General features: G+C 49.0%; 1 protein-coding gene across 1 annotated transcript in view; it reads right to left on the bottom strand.

The window, feature by feature from the left end:
* The window catches only part of LOC134933180 (solute carrier family 22 member 4-like), a 265,361-nt gene extending 241,061 nt beyond the window's left edge, over positions 1 to 24,300 (bottom strand). Inside the window, exon 1 of the mRNA XM_063928193.1 lies at positions 23,589 to 24,300. Within this exon, the coding sequence (XP_063784263.1) occupies positions 23,589 to 23,981 (393 nt within the window). The 5' untranslated portion in view covers positions 23,982 to 24,300. The remainder of the gene's footprint in view (positions 1 to 23,588) is intronic.
* Between the last annotated feature and the right edge of the window lie 301 nt (positions 24,301 to 24,601).

Here is a 24,601-nt window from a genome sequence, read left to right as displayed (position 1 = left end):
TTAGTAAAACACTGCCGACATTAACACAATGAATCTCGGCTGGATCTGTGAGATCCGTACAGGGCTTCATTGTGTACCTTATAAAAAAGTGTTTAGAGTTCAAATTTAAAAAAAAAAAAAAAAATGCGTGGGGTCCCCCCTCCTAAGCAAAATTAGCCTCTGGCTCTTTGAGCCGGTCCTGGTTGTAAAAATATGGGGGGGAAAATGACTGGGGTTCCCCCATATTTAAACAACCAGCACCGGGCTCTGCGTCCGGTCCCGGTGCAAAAAATACGGGGGACAAAAAAAGGAAGGGGTCCCCCGTATTTTTTGAACCAGCACCGGGCTCCACTAGTCAGAGAGATAATGCCACAGCCGGGGGACACTTTTATATCGGTCCCTGCGGCCCTGGCATTAAATCACTAACTAGTCACCCCTGGCCGGGGTACCCTGGAGGAGTGGGGACCCCTTAAATCAAGGGGTCCCCCCCTCCAGCCACCCAAGGGACAGGGGTGAAGCCCGAGGCTGTCCCCCCCATCCAAGGGCTGCGGATGGGGGGCTGATAGCCATGTGTAAAAATAAGAATATTGTTTTTAGTAGCAGTACTACAAGTCCCAGCAAGCCTCCCCCGCAAGCTGGTACTTGGAGAACCACAAGTACCAGCATGCGGTGGAAAACGGGCCCGCTGGTACCTGTAGTACTACTACAAAAAAAATACCCAAATAGAAACAGAACTCACACACCTTGAAAGTAAAACTTTATTACATACAAGCACACCTACATACACACATACTTACCTATGTTCACACGAGGGTCGGTCCACTTCTCCAAGTAGAATCCATGGGGTACCTGTGAATAAAATTATACTCACAAAAATCCAGGTCCTCTTCTGAGCTTGTAATCCACGTACTTGGCAAAAAAACAAACCGAAAAACCCGAACCACGCACTGAAAGGGGCCCCATGTTTACACATGGGACCCCTTTCCCCGACTGCCGAGACCCCCCGTGACTCCTGACACAGAGGGTCCCTTCAGCCAATCAGGGAGCGCCACGTCGTGGCACTCTCCTGATTGGCTGTTTTATCCTGAGCTGTCAGTCAGGCAGCGCACGGCAGAGATACAATGTAGCGCCTATGCGCTCCATTGTATCCAATGGTGGGAACTTTGCGGTCAGCGGTGAGGTTACTCGCAGTATTCAAGTCCTCCTCCCATACGATTCAAAGGTTGGTTACTGAAGTGCTGACACAAATCATAAAAATAGGGCATTCACCTTATAACCTTAGGCAGCACTGATGGTGTAATGGTTAGCATTACTGCCTGACAGCACTGCGGTCATAGGTTCAATTCTCACCATGGCCCTAACAGTATGGAGTTTTTATATTATTCCCGTGCTTGAGTGAGTTTCCTCTGGGGACTCCGGTTTCCTTCCACAATCCAAAAATATACTGGTAGGTTAATTGGACCCCACCCAAAAAAATGTTTTACTCTAGCGTGAATGTATGTGCATGTACATGTGGTAGGGAATATAGATTGTAAGTCCCCTGGGGCAGGCACCGATGTGGCCAAATTTCTCTGTACAAGACTGCGCAATACATGTGCGCTATATAAATAACTGGTAATAAATAAATAATTTCCAGAAATATGTGGAGGCCTGCTACGATTGTCATGACTGTCAAATAGATACATAAAGGTAGACATACCTGATGTCTATACATCATCCTGTTCTTATAGGTTCCAACCTCAATCTGCCTACTAATACCGCTTTCACATCGCTAACCCGGTAAAGAACTGGCTTTTGAACACGCTTCCGACCCGGGTCTGAACACGCTATACCCATTTCACATCGCAGTTTGGAGCCGTGTTATTACCGGGTTATTCCCGGGTTGGTGCCTTTCACACTGAACCCGGTTCACCCTTTGAAAACATTTGTGATGTCATTATAAATGGACTTTTCTGTCTCCTATTGATGAGGTTTGAAAGGTATTACAAGGAGGGGCTGGGGATTGCTCAGTAGTGCAGCAATCATGGCCGACACAGCACATGTCTCTATACACTTTATGATAGTCTCAGCTGTACTGCTCTTGGATTCAGCCTGTGAGAGGATATTTGAGCTTCTCACATTCTGTAGCTTGTTCAGCAGCTATGTTATGAGGAGGCTGCAGTATTTGAGAGACACCGCCATTCGTCGCCGACAATACCTGCGCAGGAGGAGATCGTTTATATCTGCTTCTGTGACCACCATACTCAACCTTAACCTCACTACTCTACGAAGATTGTGGTCTAGTGAACGGCAGCATGGGCAAGTTTTTATGCAAAGTGTGCTGAACTTTCAGGATGTTCAGTGGAAGTGTCACTTCAGAATGTCACGTCACACATTCCACTACCTTTTGGATTTAATGTCCCCAGCACTCTCTAGACAGACCACAAACTTCAGGTCACCAATAGAGCCAAGCAGGAGGCTAGCTATAGCATTGTGGTGGTATGCCACTCCAGGTGAATATCGCACAATTGCTTGCCTGTTTGGTGTGGGGATATCTACCATTTGCACCATTGTACATGAGGTGACCAGAGCATTGGTGGACAACCTATACCACAGATTTATTTCTCTTCCGCATGGCCAGCGTTTGGATAAAACAATTAAGGGATTTGTGGAGTCTGGATATCCGCAGTGTTTGTGGCCTCCTTCCACCTACACACTGCATATGCTCTGCAACATTTATAATTTTTAATAGTATGCATTTATTGTTAAGATTTAATGACGTTAATGTTTAGAGTTGTTAGTTTGTGTTTAGTTTACATTAATTGTTAATGTTAGTTATTATGCTTTTAGGATTGTTGTACTTACTGTTTCCACGCAAAGGCTGCGTTTGTGCAATTGGGGCCATTTGACTTGGCCCAGCCGCTGTGTCTTCTGGCGCATCAGTGGTTTCAGTTCTGCTGGGCTCCTGTACAACTGGGTCAGGCATAGTGGTTTGCATCGGTTGTGTATCATCCAGTACGAGTGGTGGAGATGGTGGTGATCGGGTGTCTGGGTCCTGTACGCTGCAGGTGGAAGCAGCACAGGCCTGTCTTGTTTCTGCATCTGCTATGCTGGAGGATAAGCTAACAGATGTTGCAAGTGCTGTGTGGCCAAATATGGTGGCACACTGCTCGTAATATTGCCACTCCATACGGGCAGCACCACTTCTATTTCTGTTGTGGTTGTGGACCTTATGGAAATTCCTTTTAAGGGCCTTTAGTTTATTGATTACCTGCTGGGAGGTACGGTGGAATCCAGAGGCTGCAAGCATCTTTGTTATGTTTTTGTATGTGATTGCATCCTTAACAGTCCCTGTCATTTGGTGGGTGATTTCAGACTCCCTTCTTATCCGTAACAGCTCCCTAACCTCATCCTCACTCCAGTTTGCCATATTCTCCAAGCACTGTAGCACTGTGAATGTAGTATAAATAAAAACACACTGTTTAAAGCGTGCTGCCTGTTTATTTACGGGTTCAGACAGGTGACATCATGCAGGGAGATAACCTATCACCTCCTTTTTAAGATTACCGGGTTGAATATAGCGGGTCTGAGGCTTTCACACTGCCAAATGAACCGGTTCCGAACAGTGTAGGATCCTTCTTTTTACACGGGTTGAAATACCGGGTTGTTTGACACGGTAAATTCATAATGGCGCTTTCACACTGCACCTCAAACTGGGTTGACACGGCTCAAACTCGGTAATATAACGGGTTATTTTTGCGATGTGAAAATAAGATTTTACTTACCGGTAAATCTATTTCTCATAGTCCGTAGAGGATGCTGGGGACTCCGGAAGGACCATGGGGATAGACGGGCTCCGCAGGAGACATGGGCACTTTAAGAAAGAATTTAGTTCCTGGTGTGCACTGGCTCCTCCCTCTATGCCCCTCCTCCAGACCTCAGTTATAGAAACTGTGCCCAGAGGAGATGGACAGTACGAGGAAAGGATTTTGTTAATCCAAGGGCAAGATTCATACCAGCCACACCAATCACACCGTATAACTTGTGATTACTACCCAGTTAACAGTATGAAAACAACATATCATCAGTTCAAGACCGATGCAACTATAACATAACCCTTATTGAAGCAATAACTATATACAAGTATTGCAGAAGAAGTCCGCACTTGGTACGGGCGCCCAGCATCCTCTACGGACTACGAGAAATAGATTTACCGGTAATTAAAGTCTTATTTTCTCTAACGTCCTAGAGGATGCTGGGGACTCCGTAAGGACCATGGGGATTATACCAAAGCTCCCAAACGGGCGGGAGAGTGCAGATGACTCTGCAGCACCGATTGAGCAAACATGAGGTCCTCCTCAGCCAGGGTATCAAACTTGTAGAATTTTGCAAAAGTGTTTGAACCCGACCAAGTAGCAGCTCGACACAGCTGTAGTGCCGAGACCCCCCGGGCAGCCGCCCAAGAAGAGCCCACCTTCCTAGTGGAATCGGCCTTGACCGATTTTGGTAACGGCAAACCAGCCGTAGAATGCGCTTGCTGAATCGTGTTACAAATCCAGCGAGCAATAGTTTGCTTTGAAGCAGGGGCACCAATCTTGTTGGCTGCATACAGGACAAACAGCGCTTCTGTTTTCCTGACTCTAGCCGCTCTGGCTACGTAAATTTTCAAAGCCCTGACCACATCAAGTAACTCGGAATCCTCCAAGTCACGTGTAGCCACAGGCACCACAGGAACGGGTCCGCAATTCTGCTCTATCCATATGGAAAACCAAATAGGGGCTTTTATGTGACAAAGCCGCTAATTCAGACACTCGCCTAGCCGAAGCCAAGGCTAATAACATGACCACCTTCCACGTGAGATATTTCAACTCCACCGTTTTAAGTGGTTCAAACCAGTGTGACTTTAGGAAACTTACCACGTTAAGATCCCAAGGTGCCACCGGAGGCACAAAAGGAAGCTGAATATGCAGCACTCCCTTTACAAAAGTCTGAACTTCTGGGAAAGAAGCCAATTCTTTTTGAAAGAAAATGGATAGGGCCGAAATCTGGACCTTAATGGTACCTAATTTAAGGCCCAAATTCACTCCAGTTTGTAGGAAGTGAAGGAAACGACCCAGATGGAATTCTTCCGTAGGAGCATTCTTGGTCTCACACCAAGAAACATATTTTCGCCATATACGGTGATAATGTTTTGCTGTTACTTCCTTCCTAGCCTTTATCAGCGTAGGGATAACCTCAACCGGAATGCCTTTTTCTGCTAGGATCCGGCGTTCAACCGCCATGCCGTCAAACGCAGCCGCGGTAAGTCTTGGAACAGACAGGGTCCCTGTTGCAACAGGTCCTGTCTTAGAGGAAGAGGCCACAGATCTTCTGTGAGCAGTTCCTGCAGATCTGGATACCAGGTCCGTCTTGTCCAATCTGGAACAACTATCCTCAACACCTTTGGTATGAGAGGAAGAGGAGGAAATACATAGACTGACCGGAATACCCACAGTGTCACTAGGGCGTCTACCGACTCTGCCTGAGGGTCTCTTGACCTGGCGCAATACCTCTGTAGCTCTTTTTGTTGAGGCGGGACGCCATCATGTCTATCTGTGGCAGTTCCCACCGACTCACAATCTGTGCGAAGACTTCTGGATGAAGTCCCCACTCTCCCGGGTGTAGGTCGTGTCTGCTGAGGAAGTCTGCTTCCCAGTTGTCCACTCCCGGAATGAACACTGCTGACAGTGTGCTTACATGATTCTCCGCCCAGCGAAGAATTCTGGTGGATTCCGCCATTGCCACTCTGCTCCTTGTGCCGCCTTGGCGGTTTACATGAGCCACTGCGGTGATGTTGTCTGACTGGATCAGAACTGGTCGGTCGCGAAGTAAGGTCTCCGCTTGACGTAGGGTGTTGTATATGGCCCTTAGCTCCAGGATGTTGATGTGAAGACAAGTCTCTTGACTTGACCAAAGACCTTGGAAATTTCTTCCCTGTGTGACTGCTCCCCAACCTCGGAGGCTTGAGTCTGTGGTCACCAGGATCCAGTCCTGAATGCCGAATCTGCGGCCCTCGAGAAGGTGAGCACTCTGCAGCCACCACAGTAGTGACACCCTGGCCCTGGGGGACAGGGTGATCAACCGATGCATCTGAAGATGTGACCCGGACCACTTGTCCAGTAGGTCCCATTGGAAAGTCCTCGCATGGAACCTGCCGAACGGAATGGCCTCGTATGATGCCACCATCTTTCCCAGGACTCGAGTGCAATGATGCACTGACACCTGTTTTGGTTTCAATAGGTTCTTGACCAGAGTCATGAGTTCCTGGGCCTTATCTATCGGGAGATAAACCCTCTTCTGGTCTGTGTCCAGAATCATGCCCAAGAAGGGCAGACGAGTTGTAGGAACCAACTGCGACTTTGGAATATTGAGAATCCAGCCGTGTTGCTGTAACACTTTCAGTGAAAGAGATACGCTGTTCAGCAACTGCTCTCTTGATCTCGCTTTTATGAGGAGATCGTCCAAGTACGGGATAATTGTGACACCTTGCTTCCGCAGGAGCACCATCATTTCCGCCATTACCTTGGTGAAAATCCTCGGGGCCGTTGAGAGACCAAACGGCAACGTCTGAAATTGGTAATGACAATCCTGTACTGCAAATCTTAGGTACGCCTGATGAGGTGGATAAATGGGGACATGAAGGTACGCATCCTTTATGTCCAGTGACACCATAAAATCCCCCCCTTCCAGGCTTGCGATGACCGCTCTTAGTGATTCCATCTTGAACTTGAACCCTTTCAAGTATAGGTTCAGAGATTTTAAATTCAATATGGGTCTGACAGAACCGTCCGGTTTCGGGATTACAAACATGGCTGAATAATAACCCCTTCCCTGTTGAAGGAGGGGAACCTTGACCACCACCTGCTGAAGATACAAATTTTGTATTGCGTTTAACACTATTTCCCTCTCTTGGGGGGACGATGGTAGGGCCGATTTGAAATACCGGCGAGGAGGCACCTCTTCGAATTCCAGCTTGTAACCCTGAGACACAATTTCTATTGCCCAAGGATCCACCTGGGAGTGAACCCACATGTGGCTGAAATTCCGAAGACGTGCCCCCACAGGGCCCGGCTCCGCCAGTGGAGCCCCAGCGTCATGCGGTGGATTTTGTAGAGGCCGGTGAGTACTTATGTTCCTGGGAACTAGCTGCGTTGTGCAGCTTCTTTCCTCTGCCCCTACCTATGGCAAGAAAGGACGCACCTCGGACTTTCTTGTTTCTTTGTGAACGAAAGGACTGCATTTGATAATGCGGTGCTCTCTTAGGCTGTGAGGGAACATAAGGCAAAAAATTTTACTTTCCAGCTGTAGCTGTGGAGACCAGGTCCGAGAGACCTTCCCCGAACAATTCCTCACCCTTGTAAGCTAAAACCTCCGTATGCCTTTTTGAGTCGGCATCACCTGTCCATTGCAGAGTCCACAGGACCCTTCTGGCAGAAATCGACATAGCGTTTATTCTAGAACCCAGTAGACTAATGTCTCTTTGAGCATCTCTCATATATAGGACAGCGTCTTTTATATGCCCCAGGGTCAATAATACAGTATCCTTATCTAGGGTATCCAATTCCTCAGATAAGGTATCCGTCCATGCCGCTACAGCACTACACACCCAGGCCGACGCAATTGCCGGTCTTAGTAAGGTACCCGAATGTGTATAAATGGACTTCAGGGTAACCTCCTTTTTTGCGATCAGCAGCATCTTTGAGGGTAGCCGTATCCTGGGACGGCAGGGCTACCTTTTTGGATAAGCGTGTTAAAGCTTTGTCCACCCTAGGGGAGGATTCCCATCGTAACCTATCCGTTGGCGGGAAAGGATACGCCATAAGAATCCGTTTGGAAATCTGCAGTTTTTTTATCTGGAGATTCCCAAGCTTTTTCACATAACTCATTCAGTTCATGTGAGGGGGGAAAAGTTACCTCAGGCTACTTTCCCTTATACATATACACCCTCGTGTCAGGGACAGGGGTTTTTGCTATAATCATATATCGAAGGGATTTAGCCAATTTTGGCTGTAACTTTGCATCATCGTAATCGACATTGGAGTCAGAATCCATGTCGGTATCTGTGTCAACAATTTGGAATAGTGGGCGCTTATGAGACCCTGATGGTCCCTGCGACATAGGGTTAGGCATGGTTGCCCCAATGCATCAGCCTTGTCAAATCGTTTATGCAAGGAATTAACATTATCATTTAAAACCTTCCACATATCCATCCAATCAGGTGTCGGCGCCGTTGGCGGAGACACCACATTCATTTGCTCCCGCTCCTCTCCCACATAGCCTTCCTCATCAGACATGTCGACACAAGCGTACCGACACACCACACACACACAGGGAATGTCCTTTCTGAAGACAGTTCCCCCACAAGGCCCTTTGGAGAGACAGAGAGAGAGAGAGAATGCCAGCACACACCCCAGCGCTATAATATCCCAGGAATAACACAGTAACTTAATGTTAACCAGGTAGCTGCTGTATGTTATAGTTTTTGCGCCTAATTATGTGCCCCCCCCTCTCTTTTCAACCCTCTTCTACCGTGTATCAGCAGGGGAGAGCCCGGGGAGCTTCCTCTCAGCGGTGCTGTGGAGAAAAAATGGCGCTGGTGAGTGCTGAGGGAGAAGCCCCGCCCCCTCGGCGGCGGGCTTCTGTTCGCTTAAACAGTAATTTTGGCGGGGACTCATACATATATAAAGTGCCCAGCTGTATATATGTGTTCTTTTTGCCAATAGGAGGTCCCAAATGCTGCCCAGGGCGTCCCCCCCTGCGCCCTGCACCCTTACAGTGACCGGAGTATGTGAGGTGTGTGGAGCAATGGCGCACAGCTGCAGTGCTGTGCGTTACCTCTAGTGAAGATCATGAAGTCTTCTGCCGCCTGTGATTTCTTCTTTTCTTCTCATACTCACCCGGCTTCTGTCTTCCGGCTCTGCGAGGGGGACGGCGGCGCGGCTCTGGGACGGACGGCGAGGGTGAGATCCTGCGTACCAATCCCTCTGGAGCTAATGGTGTCCAGTAGCCTAAGAAGCAGGACCTAGCTTCAGAGAGTAGGGCTGCTTCTCTCCCTTCAGTCCCTCGATGCAGGGAGTCTGTTGCCAGCAGAGCTCCCTGAAAATAAAAAACCTTACAAAATACTTTCTACCAGTAAACTCAGGAGAGCTCACTGAAAAGCACCCAGCTCCTCTGGGCACAGTATCAAACTGAGGTCTGGAGGAGGGGCATAGAGGGAGTAGCCAGTGCACACCAGGAACTAAATTCTTTCTTAAAGTGCCCATGCCTCCTGCGGAGCCCGTCTATCCCCATGGTCCTTACGGAGTCCCCAGCATCCTCTAGGACGTTAGAGAAAGGGGTATTACAGTCCTGTATTAAGGTTCTTAACTTTTCAATGTGTCTGTGACTCCCTTTCTGATAAATGGACTACACAGATAGAAATGATACAGTATTCCATTCCTCTCAGACTTTCTGGCCCTGGGACAAAAACTGCCAAACCAGAAAAGCGTAACTGCTAGATGCATGTCCAGACATTTCTGTCATAGCGGCCCCGCCTCCCAATCTACAAAACAGGGGATAATTGAGTGCATTTTGGGACAAAATAATAATTGCTTAGTGAACAGTGTGTTGTAAGCTTTAGGGCTGAATCACACCTTTCTACATGAATAGTTTTCACATATTAAAGCAGCAATACCAGGAAGAAGAAAATAAATACATTCTTTTACTTACGTTCACTGCGGAATGAGGCTGAGACTTAAAGAAGAATGTTGGCATTTTCTCTTGTTTTCTGTACTACCATTGATACCACGGGTGTAGTATGGTATGCCGGCGGCCGGGCTCCAGACGACCAGCATACCGGCGCTGGGAGCCCGACCGCCGGCATACCGACAGTGTGGCGAGCGCAAATGAGCCCCTTGCGGGCACGATGGCGCGCCACGCTATTTTATTCTCCCTCCAGGGAGGTCGTGGACCCCCACGAGGGAGAATATATGTCGGTATGCCGGGTGTCGGGATTCCGGCGCCGGTATACTGTGCGCCGGGATCACGACATTCGGCATAGTGAAGACCACCCGTTACCACCAGTGGCGGCTCCAGAGGTGGGGCTGCAGCACAGTTCAAAATTCAAATAGGGGAGCAGTTCCAACTGTCACGCCAAATATCGCCGCCCGGGACTTACTGGCAGTTGGTGTGTGCCCTATTTGAATTTTGGACTGTTTGCAGCCCCACCTCTGGAGCCGCCACTGGTTACCACAGTCACACGGCACATAAGGTAGTGACTACAGAACTTTGGAAAGCCCCAATAAACTCTGTCCGTACTTCTCCCCACTCTGCCAGCACATGATATACTGAGAGTTGCGAGTCTGCTGAGACTCATTGTACCTGACAGATATTTTATTCTGCCAAAGAGTTTGAAAATGAGAAATTTGTAGAAGGACAGCTTAGAAAAATGGATGCTTAATGGAAATTTAGCTTGCTTTTTAAAAGGAAATAAAATATTTTTATGTGGGATTGCTGCTCTAATTGACACATGGAAAAACAATAACAAAAAAAATAAGAATTTACTTACCGATAATTCTATTTCTCGTAGTCCGTAGTGGATGCTGGGACTTCCGTAAGGACCATGGGGAATAGCGGCTCCGCAGGAGACTGGGCACAAAGTAAAAGCTTTAGGACTAGCTGGTGTGCACTGGCTCCTCCCCCTATGACCCTCCTCCAAGCCTCAGTTAGGATACTGTGCCCGGACGAGCGTACACAATAAGGAAGGATTTTGAATCCCGGGTAAGACTCATACCAGCCACACCAATCACACCGTACAACCTGTGATCTGAACCCAGTTAACAGTATGATAAAACTTAGGAGCCTCTAAAAAGATGGCTCACAACAATAAACAACCCGAGTTTTTGGAACAATAACTATATACAAGTATTGCAGACAATCCGCTCTTGGGATGGGCGCCCAGCATCCACTACGGACTACGAGAAATAGAATTATCGGTAAGTAAATTCTTATTTTCTCTGACGTCCTAGTGGATGCTGGGACTTCCGTAAGGACCATGGGGATTATACCAAAGCTCCCAAACGGGCGGGAGAGTGCGGATGACTCTGCAGCACCGAATGAGAGAACTCCAGGTCCTCCTCAGCCAGGGTATCGAATTTGTAAAATTTTGCAAACGTGTTTGCCCTGACCAAGTAGCTGCTCGGCAAAGTTGTAAAGCCGAGACCCCTCGGGCAGCCGCCCAAGATGAGCCCACTTTCCTTGTGGAATGGGCTTTAACAGATTTTGGCTGTGGCAGTCCTGCCACAGATTGTGCAAGCTGAATTGTACTACAAATCCAACGAGCAATCGTCTGCTTAGAAGCAGGAGCACCCAGCTTGTTGGGTGCATACAGGATAAATAGCGAGTCAGATTTTCTGACTCCAGCCGTCCTGGAAACATATATTTTCAGGGCCCTGACTACGTCCAGTAACTTGGAGTCCTCCAAGTCCCTGGTAGCCGCAGGTACCACAATAGGTTGGTTCATGTGAAACGCTGAAAACCACCTTAGGGAGAAATTGAGGACGAGTCCTCAATTCTGCCCTGTCTGAATGAAAAATTAGGTAAGGGCTTTTATATGATAAAGCCGCCAATTCTGAGACACGCCTGGCTGAAGCCAGGGCTAACAGCATTACCACTTTCCATGTGAGATATTTCAAGTCCACAGTGGTGAGTGGTTCAACCAATGTGATTTTAGGAACCCTAAAACTACATTGAGATCCCAAGGTGCCACTGGTGGCACAAAAGGAGGCTGTATATGCAGTACCCCCTTGACAAACGTCTGAACTTCAGGCACTGAAGCCAGTTCTTTCTAGAAGAAGATCGACAGGGCCGAAATTTGAACCTTAATGGATCCTAATTTTAGGCCCATAGACAGTCCTGCTTGCAGGAAATGTAAGAAACGACCCAGTTGAAATTCCTCTGTGGGGGCCTTCTTGGCCTCACACCACGCAACATATTTTCGCCAAATGCGGTGATAATGTTTCGCAGTTACATCCTTCCTGGCTTTGATCAGGGTAGGGATGACATCATCTGGAATGCCTTTTTCCATCAGGATCCGGCGTTCAACCGCCATGCCGTCAAACGCAGCCACGGTAAGTCTTGGAACAGACAAGGTCCCTGCTGGAGCAGGTCCTTTCTTAGAGGTAGAGGCCACGGATCCTCCGTGAGCATCTCTTGCAGTTCCGGGTACCAAGTTCTTCTTGGCCAATCCGGAGCCACGAGTATAGTTCTTACTCCTCTCTTTCTTATGATTCTCAGTACTTTTGGTATGAGAGGCAGAGGAGGGAACACATACACCGACTGGTACACCCACGGTGTTACCAGAGCATCCACCGCTATTGCCTGAGGGTCCCTTGACCTTGCGCAATATCTGTCCAGTTTTTTGTTGAGACGGGACGCCATCATGTCCACCTTTGGTTTTTCCCAACAGTTTACAATCAGTTGGAAGACTTCTGCCGATTGGATCAATACCGACTGACCCTGAAGCAGAGGCCTTGCTTGACTTAGGGCATTGTAAATGGCCCTTAGTTCCAGGATATTTATGTGAAGAGACGTTTCCATGCTTGACCACAAGCCCTGGAAATTTCTTCCCTGTGTGACTGCTCCCCAGCCTCTCAGGCTGGCATCCGTGGTCACCAGCATCCAATCCTGAATGCCGAATCTGCGGCCCTCTAGAAGATGAGCCCTCTGTAACCACCACAGGAGAGACACCCTTGTCCTTGGAGATAGGGTAATCCGCTGATGCATCTGAAGATGCGATCCGGACCATTTGTCCAGCAGATCCCACTGAAACGTTCTTGCATGGAATCTTCCGAATGGAATTGCTTCGTAAGAAGCCACCATTTTTCCCAGGACTCTCGTGCATTGATGCACTGACACCTGGCCTGGTTTTAGGAGGTTCCTGACTAGCTCGGATAACTCCCTGGCCTTCTCCTCCGGGAGAAACACCTTTTTCTGGACTGTGTCCAGAATCATCCCCAGGAACAGTAGACGTGTTGTTGGAATCAGCTGTGATTTTGGGATATTTAGAATCCACCCGTGCTGACGTAACACTACCTGAGACAGTGCTACTCCGAACTCTAACTGTTCCCTGGACCTTGCCCTTATCAGGAGATCGTCCAAGTAAGGGATAATTAAGACGCCTTTTCTTCGAAGAAGAATCATCATTTCGGCCATTACCTTGGTAAAGACCCGGGGTGCCGTGGACAATCCAAACGGCAGCGTCTGAAACTGATAATGACAGTCTTGTACCACAAACCTGAGGTACCCTTGGTGAGAAGGGAAGATTGGGACATGGAGATAAGCATCTTTGATGTCCAGAGATACCATATAGTCCCCTTCTTCCAGATTCGCTATCACTGCTCTGAGTGATTCCATCTTGAACTTGAACCTTTTTATGTAAGTGTTCAAGGATTTTAGATTTAAAATTGGTCTCACCGAGCCGTCCGGCTTCGGTACCACAAACAGCGTGGAATAATACCCCTTTCCCTGTTGTAGGAGGGGTACCTTGATTGTCACCTGCTGGGAATACAGCTTGTGAATAGCTTCCAATACTGCCTCCCTGTCGGAGGGAGACGTTGGTAGAGCAGACTTCAGGAATCTTCGAGGGGGAGACGTCTCGAATTCCAATTTGTACCCCTGTGATACTACCTGCAGGATCCAGGGGTCCACTTGCGAGTGAGCCCACTGCGCGTTGAAATTTTTGAGACGGGCCCCCACCGTGCCTGAGTCCGCTTGTAAAGCCCCAGCGTCATGCTGAAGACTTGGCAGAAGCGGGGGAGGGCTTCTGCTCCTGGGAAGAGGCTGCCTGGTGCAGTCTTTTTCCTCTTCCTCTGCCCCGGGGCAGAAATGAGTGGCCTTTTGCCCGCTTGTTCTTATGGGAACGAAAGGACTGAGTTTGAAAAGACGGTGTCTTTTTCTGCTGAGAGGTGACCTGGGGTAAAAAGGTGGACTTTCCAGCCGTTGCCGTGGCCACCAGGTCTGATAGACCGACCCCAAATAACTCCTCCCCTTTATACGGCAATACTTCCATATGTCGTTTGGAATCTGCATCACCTGACCACTGTCGCGTCCATAACGCCCTTCTGGCAGAAATGGATATCGCACTCACTCTTGATGCCAGGGTGCAAATATCCCTCTGTGCATCACGCATATATAGTAATGCATCCTTTAAATGCTCTATAGTTAATATACTGTCCCTATCCAGGGTATCAATATTTTCAGTCAGGGAATCCGACCAAGCCACTCCAGCGCTGCACATCCAGGCTGAGGCGATTGCTGGTCGCAGTATAACACCAGTATGTGTGTATATACCTTTTAGGATATTTTCCAGCCTTCTATCAGCTGGTTCCTTGAGGGCGGCCGTATCAGGAGACGGTAACGCCACTTGTTTTGATAAGCGTGTGAGCGCCTTATCTACCCTAGGGGGTGTTTCCCAACGTGCCCTAACCTCTGGCGGGAAAGGGTATAGTGCCAATAATTTGTTAGAAATCAGCAGTTTTTTATCGGGGGAAACCCACGCCTTATCACACACCTCATTTAATTCATCTGATTCAGGAAAAACTACTGGTAGTTTTTTCACACCCCACATAATACCCTTTTTTGTGGTACTTGTAGTGTCAGAAATGTTCAATGCCTCCTTCATCGCCGTGATCATGTAACGTGTGGCCCTACTGGACATTACGTTCGTCTCCTCACCGTCGACACTGGATTCAGTATCCGTGTCTGGGTCTGTGTCGACCATCTGAGGTAACGGGCGTCTGAGACGCCTGAATAGGCACTAACTGATTTGCCGGCTGTCTCATGTCGTCAACAGTTTTTTGCAAAGTGCTGACATTGTCACGTAATTCTTTAAATACAACCATCCAGTCAGGTGTCGACTCCCTAGGGGGTGACATCACTAACACAGGCAATTGCTCTGCTTCCACATCATTTTCCTCCTCATACATGTCGACACAATCGTACCGACACCAAGCACACACACAGGGAATGCTCTGACAGAGGATAGGACCCCACTAGCCCTTTGGGGAGACAGAGGGAGAGTTTGCCAGCACACACCAGAGCGCTATATATATTCAGGGATAACCTTATATAAGTGTTACTCCCTTTATAGCTGCTGTATTATATATTAGCTGCCAATAGTGCCCCCCTCTCTTGTTTTACCCTGTTTCTGTAGTGTAGTCTGCAGGGGAGAGTCAGGGAGCCGTCCTTCCAGCGGAGCTGTGAAAGAAAATGGCGCTTGTGTGCTGAGGAGATAGGCTCCGCCCCCTTCACGGCGGCCTTTTCTCCCGCTTTTTTCTGGAAAACTGGCAGGGGTTAAATGCATCCATATAGCCCAGGAGCTATATGTGATGCATTTCTTTAGCCACATAAGGTTTTTATCAAGTTTTATTGCGTCTCAGGGCGCTCCCCCCCAGCGCCCTGCACCCTTAGTGACCGGAGTGTGAAGTGTGCTGAGAGCAATGGCGTACAGCTGCAGTGCTGTGCGCTACCTTATCTGAAGACAGGAACGTCTTCTGCCGCCGCTTTCTCCGGACCTCTTCGCTCTTCTGGCTCTGTAAGGGGGCCGGCGGCGCGGCTCCGGGACCCATCCAGGCTGAACCTGTGATCGTCCCTCTGGAGCTAATGTCCAGTAGCCAAGAAGCCCAATCCACTCTGCACGCAGGTGAGTTCGCTTCTTCTCCCCTTAGTCCCGCGCTGCAGTGAGCCTGTTGCCAGCAGGACTCACTGAAAATAAAAAACCTAAGTATACTTTTACTTCTAAGCAGCTCAGGAGAGCCACCTAGATTGCACCCTTCTCGGCCGGGCACAAAATCTTAACTGAGGCTTGGAGGAGGGTCATAGGGGGAGGAGCCAGTGCACACCAGCTAGTCCTAAAGCTTTTACTTTGTGCCCAGTCTCCTGCGGAGCCGCTATTCCCCATGGTCCTTACGGAAGTCCCAGTATCCACTAGGACGTCAGAGTAACAGGGCAAATAGAAGTCAATGGTGCCTATACCACTGCTTTCTAAAATCTTAATATTGCTGCACCCGTTATTCTCCTATTGTAATGCACACTACCATTAATAAACTTTATTAATACACAGCGCACACGGAAAACATATCTAATATGCATCTAAAACGTGTTACTTTTCATGCATTTAAATTACTTTTCCCAAGGCATATGTATGACTGAACTAATTATGCGTTCATGGGCCTTTTACCTTCCTTCCACGCAATTCATTGCGCAGGGCAACAATGTATAAAATAATTAAATTCTTATATTAGATTTTATTGGAGTAAATTAAATGTATTATTACATTTGGATCTCTTAGCATGCTGGGTGCTTTGTTTTTTTAAAGCATGTTAATGACCCTGGCAATCTATGAAGGGAGTGTTTAGGCCAATTATGGACAATCACATACTAAAGTGGTATCATGATATAAAAATAAAAAAAACAACTTACATTATTAAATGATATTTAATGTGACATCATACAATGCAATTTTACATGTGTGTCTCCTGTGTATGCTAAAGCATCTCATAATTTTGTGGTGAAAAAATACTGAATTATTGAGTAACAAATGGAAGCTGCACATACAGGTTGAGTATCCCTTATCCAAAACGCTTGGGACCGGAAGAATTTTGGATATCGGATTTTTCCGTATTTTGGAATACAGGTTGAATATCCCATATCCAAATATTCCGAAATACGGAATATTCTGAAATACGGAATTTTTTGAGTGAGAGTGAGATAGTGAAACCTTTGTTTTTTGATGGCTCAATGTACACAAACTTTGTTTAATACACAAAGTTGTTAAAAATATTGTATTAAATGACCTGCAGGCTGTGTGTATAAGGTGTATATGAAACATAAATGAATTGTGTGAATGTACACACACTTTGTTTAATGCACAAATGTATAAAAAATATTGGCTAAAATGACCTTCAGGCTGTGTGTATAAGGTGTATATGTAACATAAATGCATTCTGTGCTTAGACTTGGGTCCCATCACCATGATATCTCATTATGGTATGCAATTATTCCAAAATACGGAAAAATCCCATATCCAAAATACCTCTGGTCCCAAGCATTTTGGATAAGGGAGACTCAACCTGTAATTGCATACCATCATGAGATATCATGGCGATGGGACCTAAGTCTAAGCACAGAATGCATTTATGTTTCATATACACCTTATACACACAGCCTGAAGGTAATTTTAGCCAATATTTTTAATAACTTTGTGCATTAAACAAAGTGTGTCTACATTCCACACAATTCATTTATGTTTCATATAGACCTTATACACACAGCCTGAAGGTCATTTAATACAATATTTTTAATAACTGTGTATTAAACAAAGTTTGTGGACATTGAGCTTCAGAAAACAAAGGTTTCACTATCTCACTTTCACACAAAAATTCCGTAATTCGGAATATTCCGTATTTCGGAATATTTGGATATGGGATACTCAACCTGTATTACATTCAACATTTTGATACAGGAAATGATGAAAGGTGTTTTCCCGTGAACAACACAAAAAAAATGTTCAAAACATGAACTGGTTGCCAGATTATACCAGTGACATGTGCTATCAATGAGAGCATATAACCAAATCATACAAAGCAATCACTATATTGTACAGGTTGAGTATCCCTTATCCAAAATGCTTGGGACCAGAGGTATTTTGGATATGGGATTTTTCCGTATTTTGGAATAATTGCATACCATAATGAGATATCGTGGTGATGGGACCCAAGTCTAAGCACAGAATGCATTTTATGTTTCATATACACCTTATACACACAGCCTGAAGGTAATTTTAGCCAATATTTTTTATAACTTTGTGCATTAAACAAAGTGTGTGTACATTCACACAGTTCATTTATGTTTCATATACACCTTATACACACAGCCTAAAGGTCATTTAATACAATATTTTTAATAACTTTGTGTAATAAACAAACTTTGTGTACACTGAGCCATCAGAAAACAAAGGTTTCACTATCTCTGTTCTACTCCAAACATTCCGTATTTCGGAATATTCCGTATTTCGGAATATTTGGATATGGGATACTCAACCTGTATTACAACTGATTGATATTGGATACGTGTGCGTTATTAAGGTTTTACAGTAACAAGAAAAATTAGAAATTTGAGTACCCTGAGGCAAGAAGTAAAAGTAACAGCCCCAAGCCCTCAACTGTACCCTAATTAACTGAAAACTATGAATTATCCTGCACCTACCTTCGGCTTTTTGCTCTGGATGGCTGTCCCTTTCATAAAGCTATGCAAGTAACACTATCGCATTTACATTTCTGCGGACACTTAAGAAGTTAAGGGAGATATGTATCAATTATCATAGTCAGATAGTTTGATAAATCCTAGAGCTAGAGGGACCACGGCAAATATGGATTCAGTATGATTTACCAGCGGCCGGTAAATCATGTCCCGACAGTGGCATCCCGCCCACCCTCTTCGCTCTGCTAATGCTTGCCGCCTCTCCTGACTTCTGATTACCTCCTCCCACTCCAAGATTTTGCACGTGCTGCTCCCTTTTTCTGGAATTCTCTACCTCTCCCCCTCAGACTCTCCACCTCTCTACAAAACTTCAAACGGGCTCTCAAGACCAACTTCTTTACTAAACCTAGCTGTCTCTCATCCTAAGCCTTCTGTGGCCCACTCTCACTTTCTACCCCATCTGTGTCACCCCTGTCTGTGTGGGCCTCCTCTTTAGAATGTAAGCTCTCACGAGCAGGGTCCTCTTCCCTCATGTGCTTTTACATCTCCTACTTAACCTATCATCTTTTAAATATTCCCTTTGTTGGCACCAAATCCTTCGGTTTTCTGCCACCCTGATACTTATTTCAGTGCTGTTTACTGACCAGGGCCGGATCTAGACTTTGGGGCGCCTCGGGCGGAAAAAAATAGGGGCGTGACTTCACAGAGAAGGAGCGTGGTCAGTTATGCCCCCTAGTTGCGCCATGCTCCCAGTACTGTGCCCCCTGTAGAGTTGTGCCCCCTAGTTGCGCCGTGCCCCCAGTACTGTGTCGCCTGTAGAGTTGTGCCCCATAGTTGCGCCGCTTAAAAAATAAAAATAAAATAAAATTAATACTTACAATCCCCGCTACTGCTTCCCGACCGCTGCTGCCCTCCGTCTCCGGCCGCCGGCGCAGCTCCTCTGATCTATGGGAGAGACGTCATGACGTCTCTCCCAAAAGCACCGCATAGACACTAGAGGTCACTTATGACCCCCTAGTGTCTATGTGCCGCTCCCACAATGCAGTGCACGATGACTTCATCGCGCACCGCAAAGCATGGCATCTACCGAGCGGGGAGGGGGGGCACCAGTAACGGATCTTGCCGCGGAGACAGCGCCCTCCGGAAGGCAGCGCCCTGGGCAAAAATCCTGCGTGCACGTAGCAAGATCCGCTACTGTTACTGACGCAGCTATGTTTATATACCCTGTACTTCTCCTATATTGTATTGAGCATTAAGACACTGTCTTCATGTTTTGTTTATTTGATAACTCTGTAATTGGGCACTGTGGATCCCAAAGGATAATAATAATATTAATAATGCCAGCAGCGGACTAATGCAAACAGTCCCTTTGTGGGCTCGATGGCTCGCCACAGAATTTATTCCCACTCTATGGGTGTCATGGAGACCCACGAGTGGGAATAGTACGGCTTTGCTGAGATTCCGTCTGGCGGCATTGTCAGCTGTCGGGATTCCGTCATCGGTGTTCTAACCTTCGGTATCCCCACAGCCAAACTGAACGTATCCTGGATATATCTGCTGCGGCCCCTCCATGGCACATTGGGGTGATCTGTAATATTTGCGGGTAAACACTGTTTTTGGGAAAATGTTGCATATATCTCCTATATAATAGCCCAGATCTGTGACTTTGTGACTCATTTGCTAACGCTGGGCGGAGTCACAACACTGGGTGGAGTTAGTCAAATGAGTCACAGATCTGGGCAAATCTATAGGAGACTAGGAGCAGAAGCAGATAGTATGGGCATGGCACAGGCAGGGGTGCATACCTCCCAGCTTTCTTCAGGCAGACAGGAGTGCATACCTCCCAGCTTTCTTCAGGCAGAAGGAGGGACACACGCACAGCAAAAAGAGGGCGTGGTCAACGAAAAGGGGGTGTGGCTTCACGGGAGGGCCCCCATTTTCGTCAGTGAGGGGGCATGCCCAGCGCTCAGTGAGCTGCTGGCATGCCTCCAAGGGTGGATTATGAGTCCGGGGGGCCCAGGGCACTTGAGACGGGGAGCCCTATCTCATTGCTGTGCCTACTGTGGGGTTGGGGCGTGGCCTAATCGCGGACCGCGTGGCCACACCCCCTTATGCAAATTCCGGAGTTTTTTTTTTTTTTTATGGATTTTTGGCCCCTCAGCTAGGGCTAAATCCAGAGGAGGTGGTCGCTCCCCCCTACACACCCGCACAGGCAGAAGAAAGCAGGGAGACTGCTGCCTCCCTGCAACACCACAGACCTGCCAACACGCAGCAGCGTGTGCTGACTGTAGCACAATGCTGTTGCTGGCAGGACGGGGAAGCTTCTGAGCTGGGACAGAGCTACTCCAGCCAGGGGGGGGGGCGGCTGGGGGGGGGGGGGGGGGCCTAAAACTGTGGGGCCCACGGTACGTACCCCATGGCCCCCCTTTAATCCGGCTCTGCTGCCGGAACCCCACCTTAATCCGTACCCCCTAATGCCCCCTCTCCCTCTGTCTCCACTAAATAGACGCTGTGCGCATACGCATAGCGTCTATTCACCGCTGCTCTGCTAAGCAGAATAGCGAGTACAGGAGCTTTCCAACTGCCCCCCCCCACCCCCCACCGCGGGACACTGCGACCCGCGGGTGGGACAGCGGGACAGACCCCAAAAAATGGGACTGTTCCGTTAAAATCGGGACAGTTGGGAGGTATGCGGGTGTGTGAGGGGGTATGCTGTACAGACAGACGGGCACCGGCTCACTGTGTGCTTGACCCCCCACATCAGCATACTCAGCAGGGTCTCTCTGGCGTGGAGGAGCGTCACTTTCTAGCACACTCCACGCTTCTTAGCTGCAGTTTTGTAGGGCACCTGCCGCTGTGCAGGTTCCGTACTACCTCTCCAGCCCCGGCAACCCCACCGCTAGCTGCAGCGCTGCCGCCCGCAGTGAGGTGCGCCCAGCTCCTTCACACACTTTAGCCCGCGGGTAGCCCTGCAGAAGTCCGAGCTGCTTGCAGGCTCCGACCCCCCCCCTCCCTCCAGCCGCAGCGTCTCCTGGGAGCTAACCAGTCACTCCCAGTCTCCCCTTACCACAGTGCCCAGCAGCCGCGAGGTCCGCACCGCGTGCATGCTATGACCCCCTCCTCCCTCCAGTCACAGCATCTCCTTGGGGCTAACCAGTCACTCCCAGTCTCCCCTTACCACAGTGCCCGACAGCTGCGTGAGGTCTCCAGTATGTGACTGAGGAGGGGGGGGGGGGGATGCTGACTGGCAGAGGAAGCAGGACTCCAGCCTGAGAGAATCAGCCATGCCAAGTCTCCACCAGCAGCAGATTCCAACAGGTTGGAGTGGAACAGCAGCAGCCAGCAGCAGTGACTCCGGTAAGACACATCTGTCTGTCACCACTGTTTTGTCCCTAATACCAATCTCTCCCGTGCCCTGTGTTCTGTCATGTCCCTGTCACCCCTGGCCTTGCCCTGTCACCCTTATCCTGGCCCTTTCACCCTTATGCTGGCCCTATTACCCCTATCCTGGCCCTGTCACCCCTGTCCTGGTCCTGCCGCCCCTACCCTGGCCCTGTCACCCCTATTCTGTCCCTGTCACCCCTATTCTGTCCCTGTCATTTCTGTCCTGGTCCCGTCACCCCTGTCCTGGCCCCGTCACCCCTGTCCTGGCCCCGTCACCCCTGTCCTGGCCCTGTTACTGCATAACCTCCAACTACCTTTTTGGCAGGTACAGTACCCGCAGCGCCTCCAGACCCCTCCCCAATGCACCACACCTCCGCACCTTCCCCTTTACCACATGCGGCACTCCACCCCTCCCCCACACGCCGTGCCTCCAGACCCCCTACACCACCCGCGGCTCCCACTCCTCCGCCCCTCCACCACCCACAGCACTTCCAGACCCCCTCCACCATCCACCCCCAATATATGTCTCCCCCCACACCTGCCCCCCTCCACCCGCAGCATCTGCAGACACCCTCCTCCATCCGCGGTCCCCCCCTCACCCACCCATGGCACCCCTGCACCTCCACCACCTGCAGCGCCTCCGGACCCCCCTTCCCCATCCGCCGCACCACCCGTACCTGCCCCTCCCCTACCCACGGCGCCTCCGGACTCCCTACCCCACCCCCGCCCCTTCCCATCCCACAGCACCTACGGAACCCTTCACCCATCTGCAACATCCCCGCACCTGCCTCTCTCCCACACGTGGCACCCCTGCCCCTCCCCCACCTACAGTGCCTCCTGACCCCTCCCCCATCTGCAGCCTCCACTCCTCTGACCCTCCCCCACCCGCAGCACCTCCCGACCCTTCCCCATCCGGTCTCCCCCCGCTTCCGCCCCCCCTCTACCCGCAGCATCTAGACACCCTCCCCCATCCGCAGTCCCCCCCGCACCCGCTACATTCTGTACATTGTGCCCTGCAGGTGCTGTTCACGCCGTCGCAAGGGGCTGCGTCTCCTTCACCATCACACGCCCTTTCATTGTGCAATATTTAACCACTAACAAAGGAATGCAGGTAATACTCCATATAATACAAATATTGAACCCCAGAAAGGCATGCAATGGTTAAGGGGGCGTAGCCCCTTGCGACGGTGTGAAGAGCGCCCTTAGGGCGCGATGAAGCACCTAGTTGTATAATAAATAGACCCCTAAAGCACTATTAAGTATTATAACATCACTGCATTGGTTTCCAACACAATACAGGATGCTGACTGACTGCCATTTGTCTCTCCAAGTTACTTTTAATTTTATTTTAATAACATATATTTATCATGATTCTTCTGAATTATACACACTGCACTTGTAACATGGGAAATGAGTTGACATGAACTGCATCCAACTATTGGTACTTGTTAATAAATACAGACGTCACATATTAAATGTAGATAAGCCAGTATGGCAGTACTGAGCACCCCAGGGATTTGGATACCCGCTACATAAAGTAGGCAGACACAGCAGGTCTATGGAAAACAGGGGGAAAAGTACCTGAGAGCATTATCCTTGCCAAGTGCATGATCCCATATAATTAAGAAGTAGATTGCCTAAAGGATAAAATAAAAAAGGGGCAGACTAGATGGGCCAAGTGGTTCTTATCTGCCGTCAAATTCTATGTTTCTATGTTACTGATGCTGTTCTCAGTGCCAGATTAGTTTGACTCCCAGAATATGGCCAACAGCTTCATCGCTGGCCATACGCAACTGTGCGCGAGCACACACACACTCCCACTGATCCAAGCTCTTATAAAAGAAATACATGGGGGGAAAAATGCCCTAACTGACACCATGCACCATGTCCGTGCAAAGGCACGCCTCGCCCGCCAACAGAAACAGCTCTGTAGATAGATAGATAGACACGTACTATTGGCTGCCACTCACCTCTGTGACAACGGTGGAGTGATAGATGTCCCTGCTGTACTCCCAGCCATCCAGGCATCTCTCCCTCTGTATACCGCTCACGTTGACATCCACCCCGGGCACCAGCCCCAGGGCAGAGTAGTTCCTCAGGGTCTCCAGCCTGTACCGCCAGCACCTGCTCTCCACCTGCTGCCCGTCCCTCTCCTCCCAGGGGATGCTGACATTCCTCCAGGCCAGGCTGAGGGTGCCATTGTCGGGCACCAGGCACCGGTGCTCGGGGGTGGCAGCCAGGAACATCACGGACATGCCATTAAAGCCATTGGGTATGGTGCTGGCGCTGAGCAGGAAGAAGATGGTCAGCTGGAAGGGTCCCCAGTCCCCCAGGAAGGAGGTCGCCTGGTCATAGTCCAGCATGGCTGGGGAAGCTGTAGGAGAGCTGCCCGGGCACTTCAGACTACGAGCCGCAGCCGCTCACCGGGTCCTCCTCATACTCTCACAGAACAGCCGCCCCCAGCGAGAAGCTGTAAGAAGGGCGGGGGCAGCAGCTTGTGTGTGAGCCGCCTGCAGCCGCTGGACCCCGTCCCTGTCCCGCGGCTAGCAGCTACCCTGCAGCGCTGCTCTCCTGTCACTCCGCTGCCATGGCCCAGCAGCAATCATTACCGAGTGCCCGGGCCCCTCCTACACAGGGCGGGAGAGGAGATGCGGTCCCCACCCACCTGGGCTACACTCCTCTGACTGTGAGTCTGCACATTCACCATGGCAGAATTAATGTAACATGACACATAACTGTCACAACAACAGTGTTACATGACATGATACGGCGGGAAGGGCCGGTAATGTGATCATTGCATAACTCCCATCTCAGGGGTGTGATTCTACATGACGGGATTGCAGCACATGGTGGGGTTTTTCAGTGCATTGCATGACAGGGGACATGTTACTGTGTAATAGTGTGTGAGCTTCGCAAACTGTAAGCTACGTACGTTTGTTTCATCTAAAAGGATAGTCCTAATTATGGTGACAGTATACCGTAT

The sequence above is a fragment of the Pseudophryne corroboree genome, chromosome 6, assembly GCF_028390025.1.
Source record: "Pseudophryne corroboree isolate aPseCor3 chromosome 6, aPseCor3.hap2, whole genome shotgun sequence".
In the NCBI taxonomy this organism is placed as follows: domain Eukaryota; kingdom Metazoa; phylum Chordata; class Amphibia; order Anura; family Myobatrachidae; genus Pseudophryne; species Pseudophryne corroboree.
Note: the sequence above shows the minus strand (reverse complement) of the source record. Positions and strands in the feature narration are given on the sequence as shown.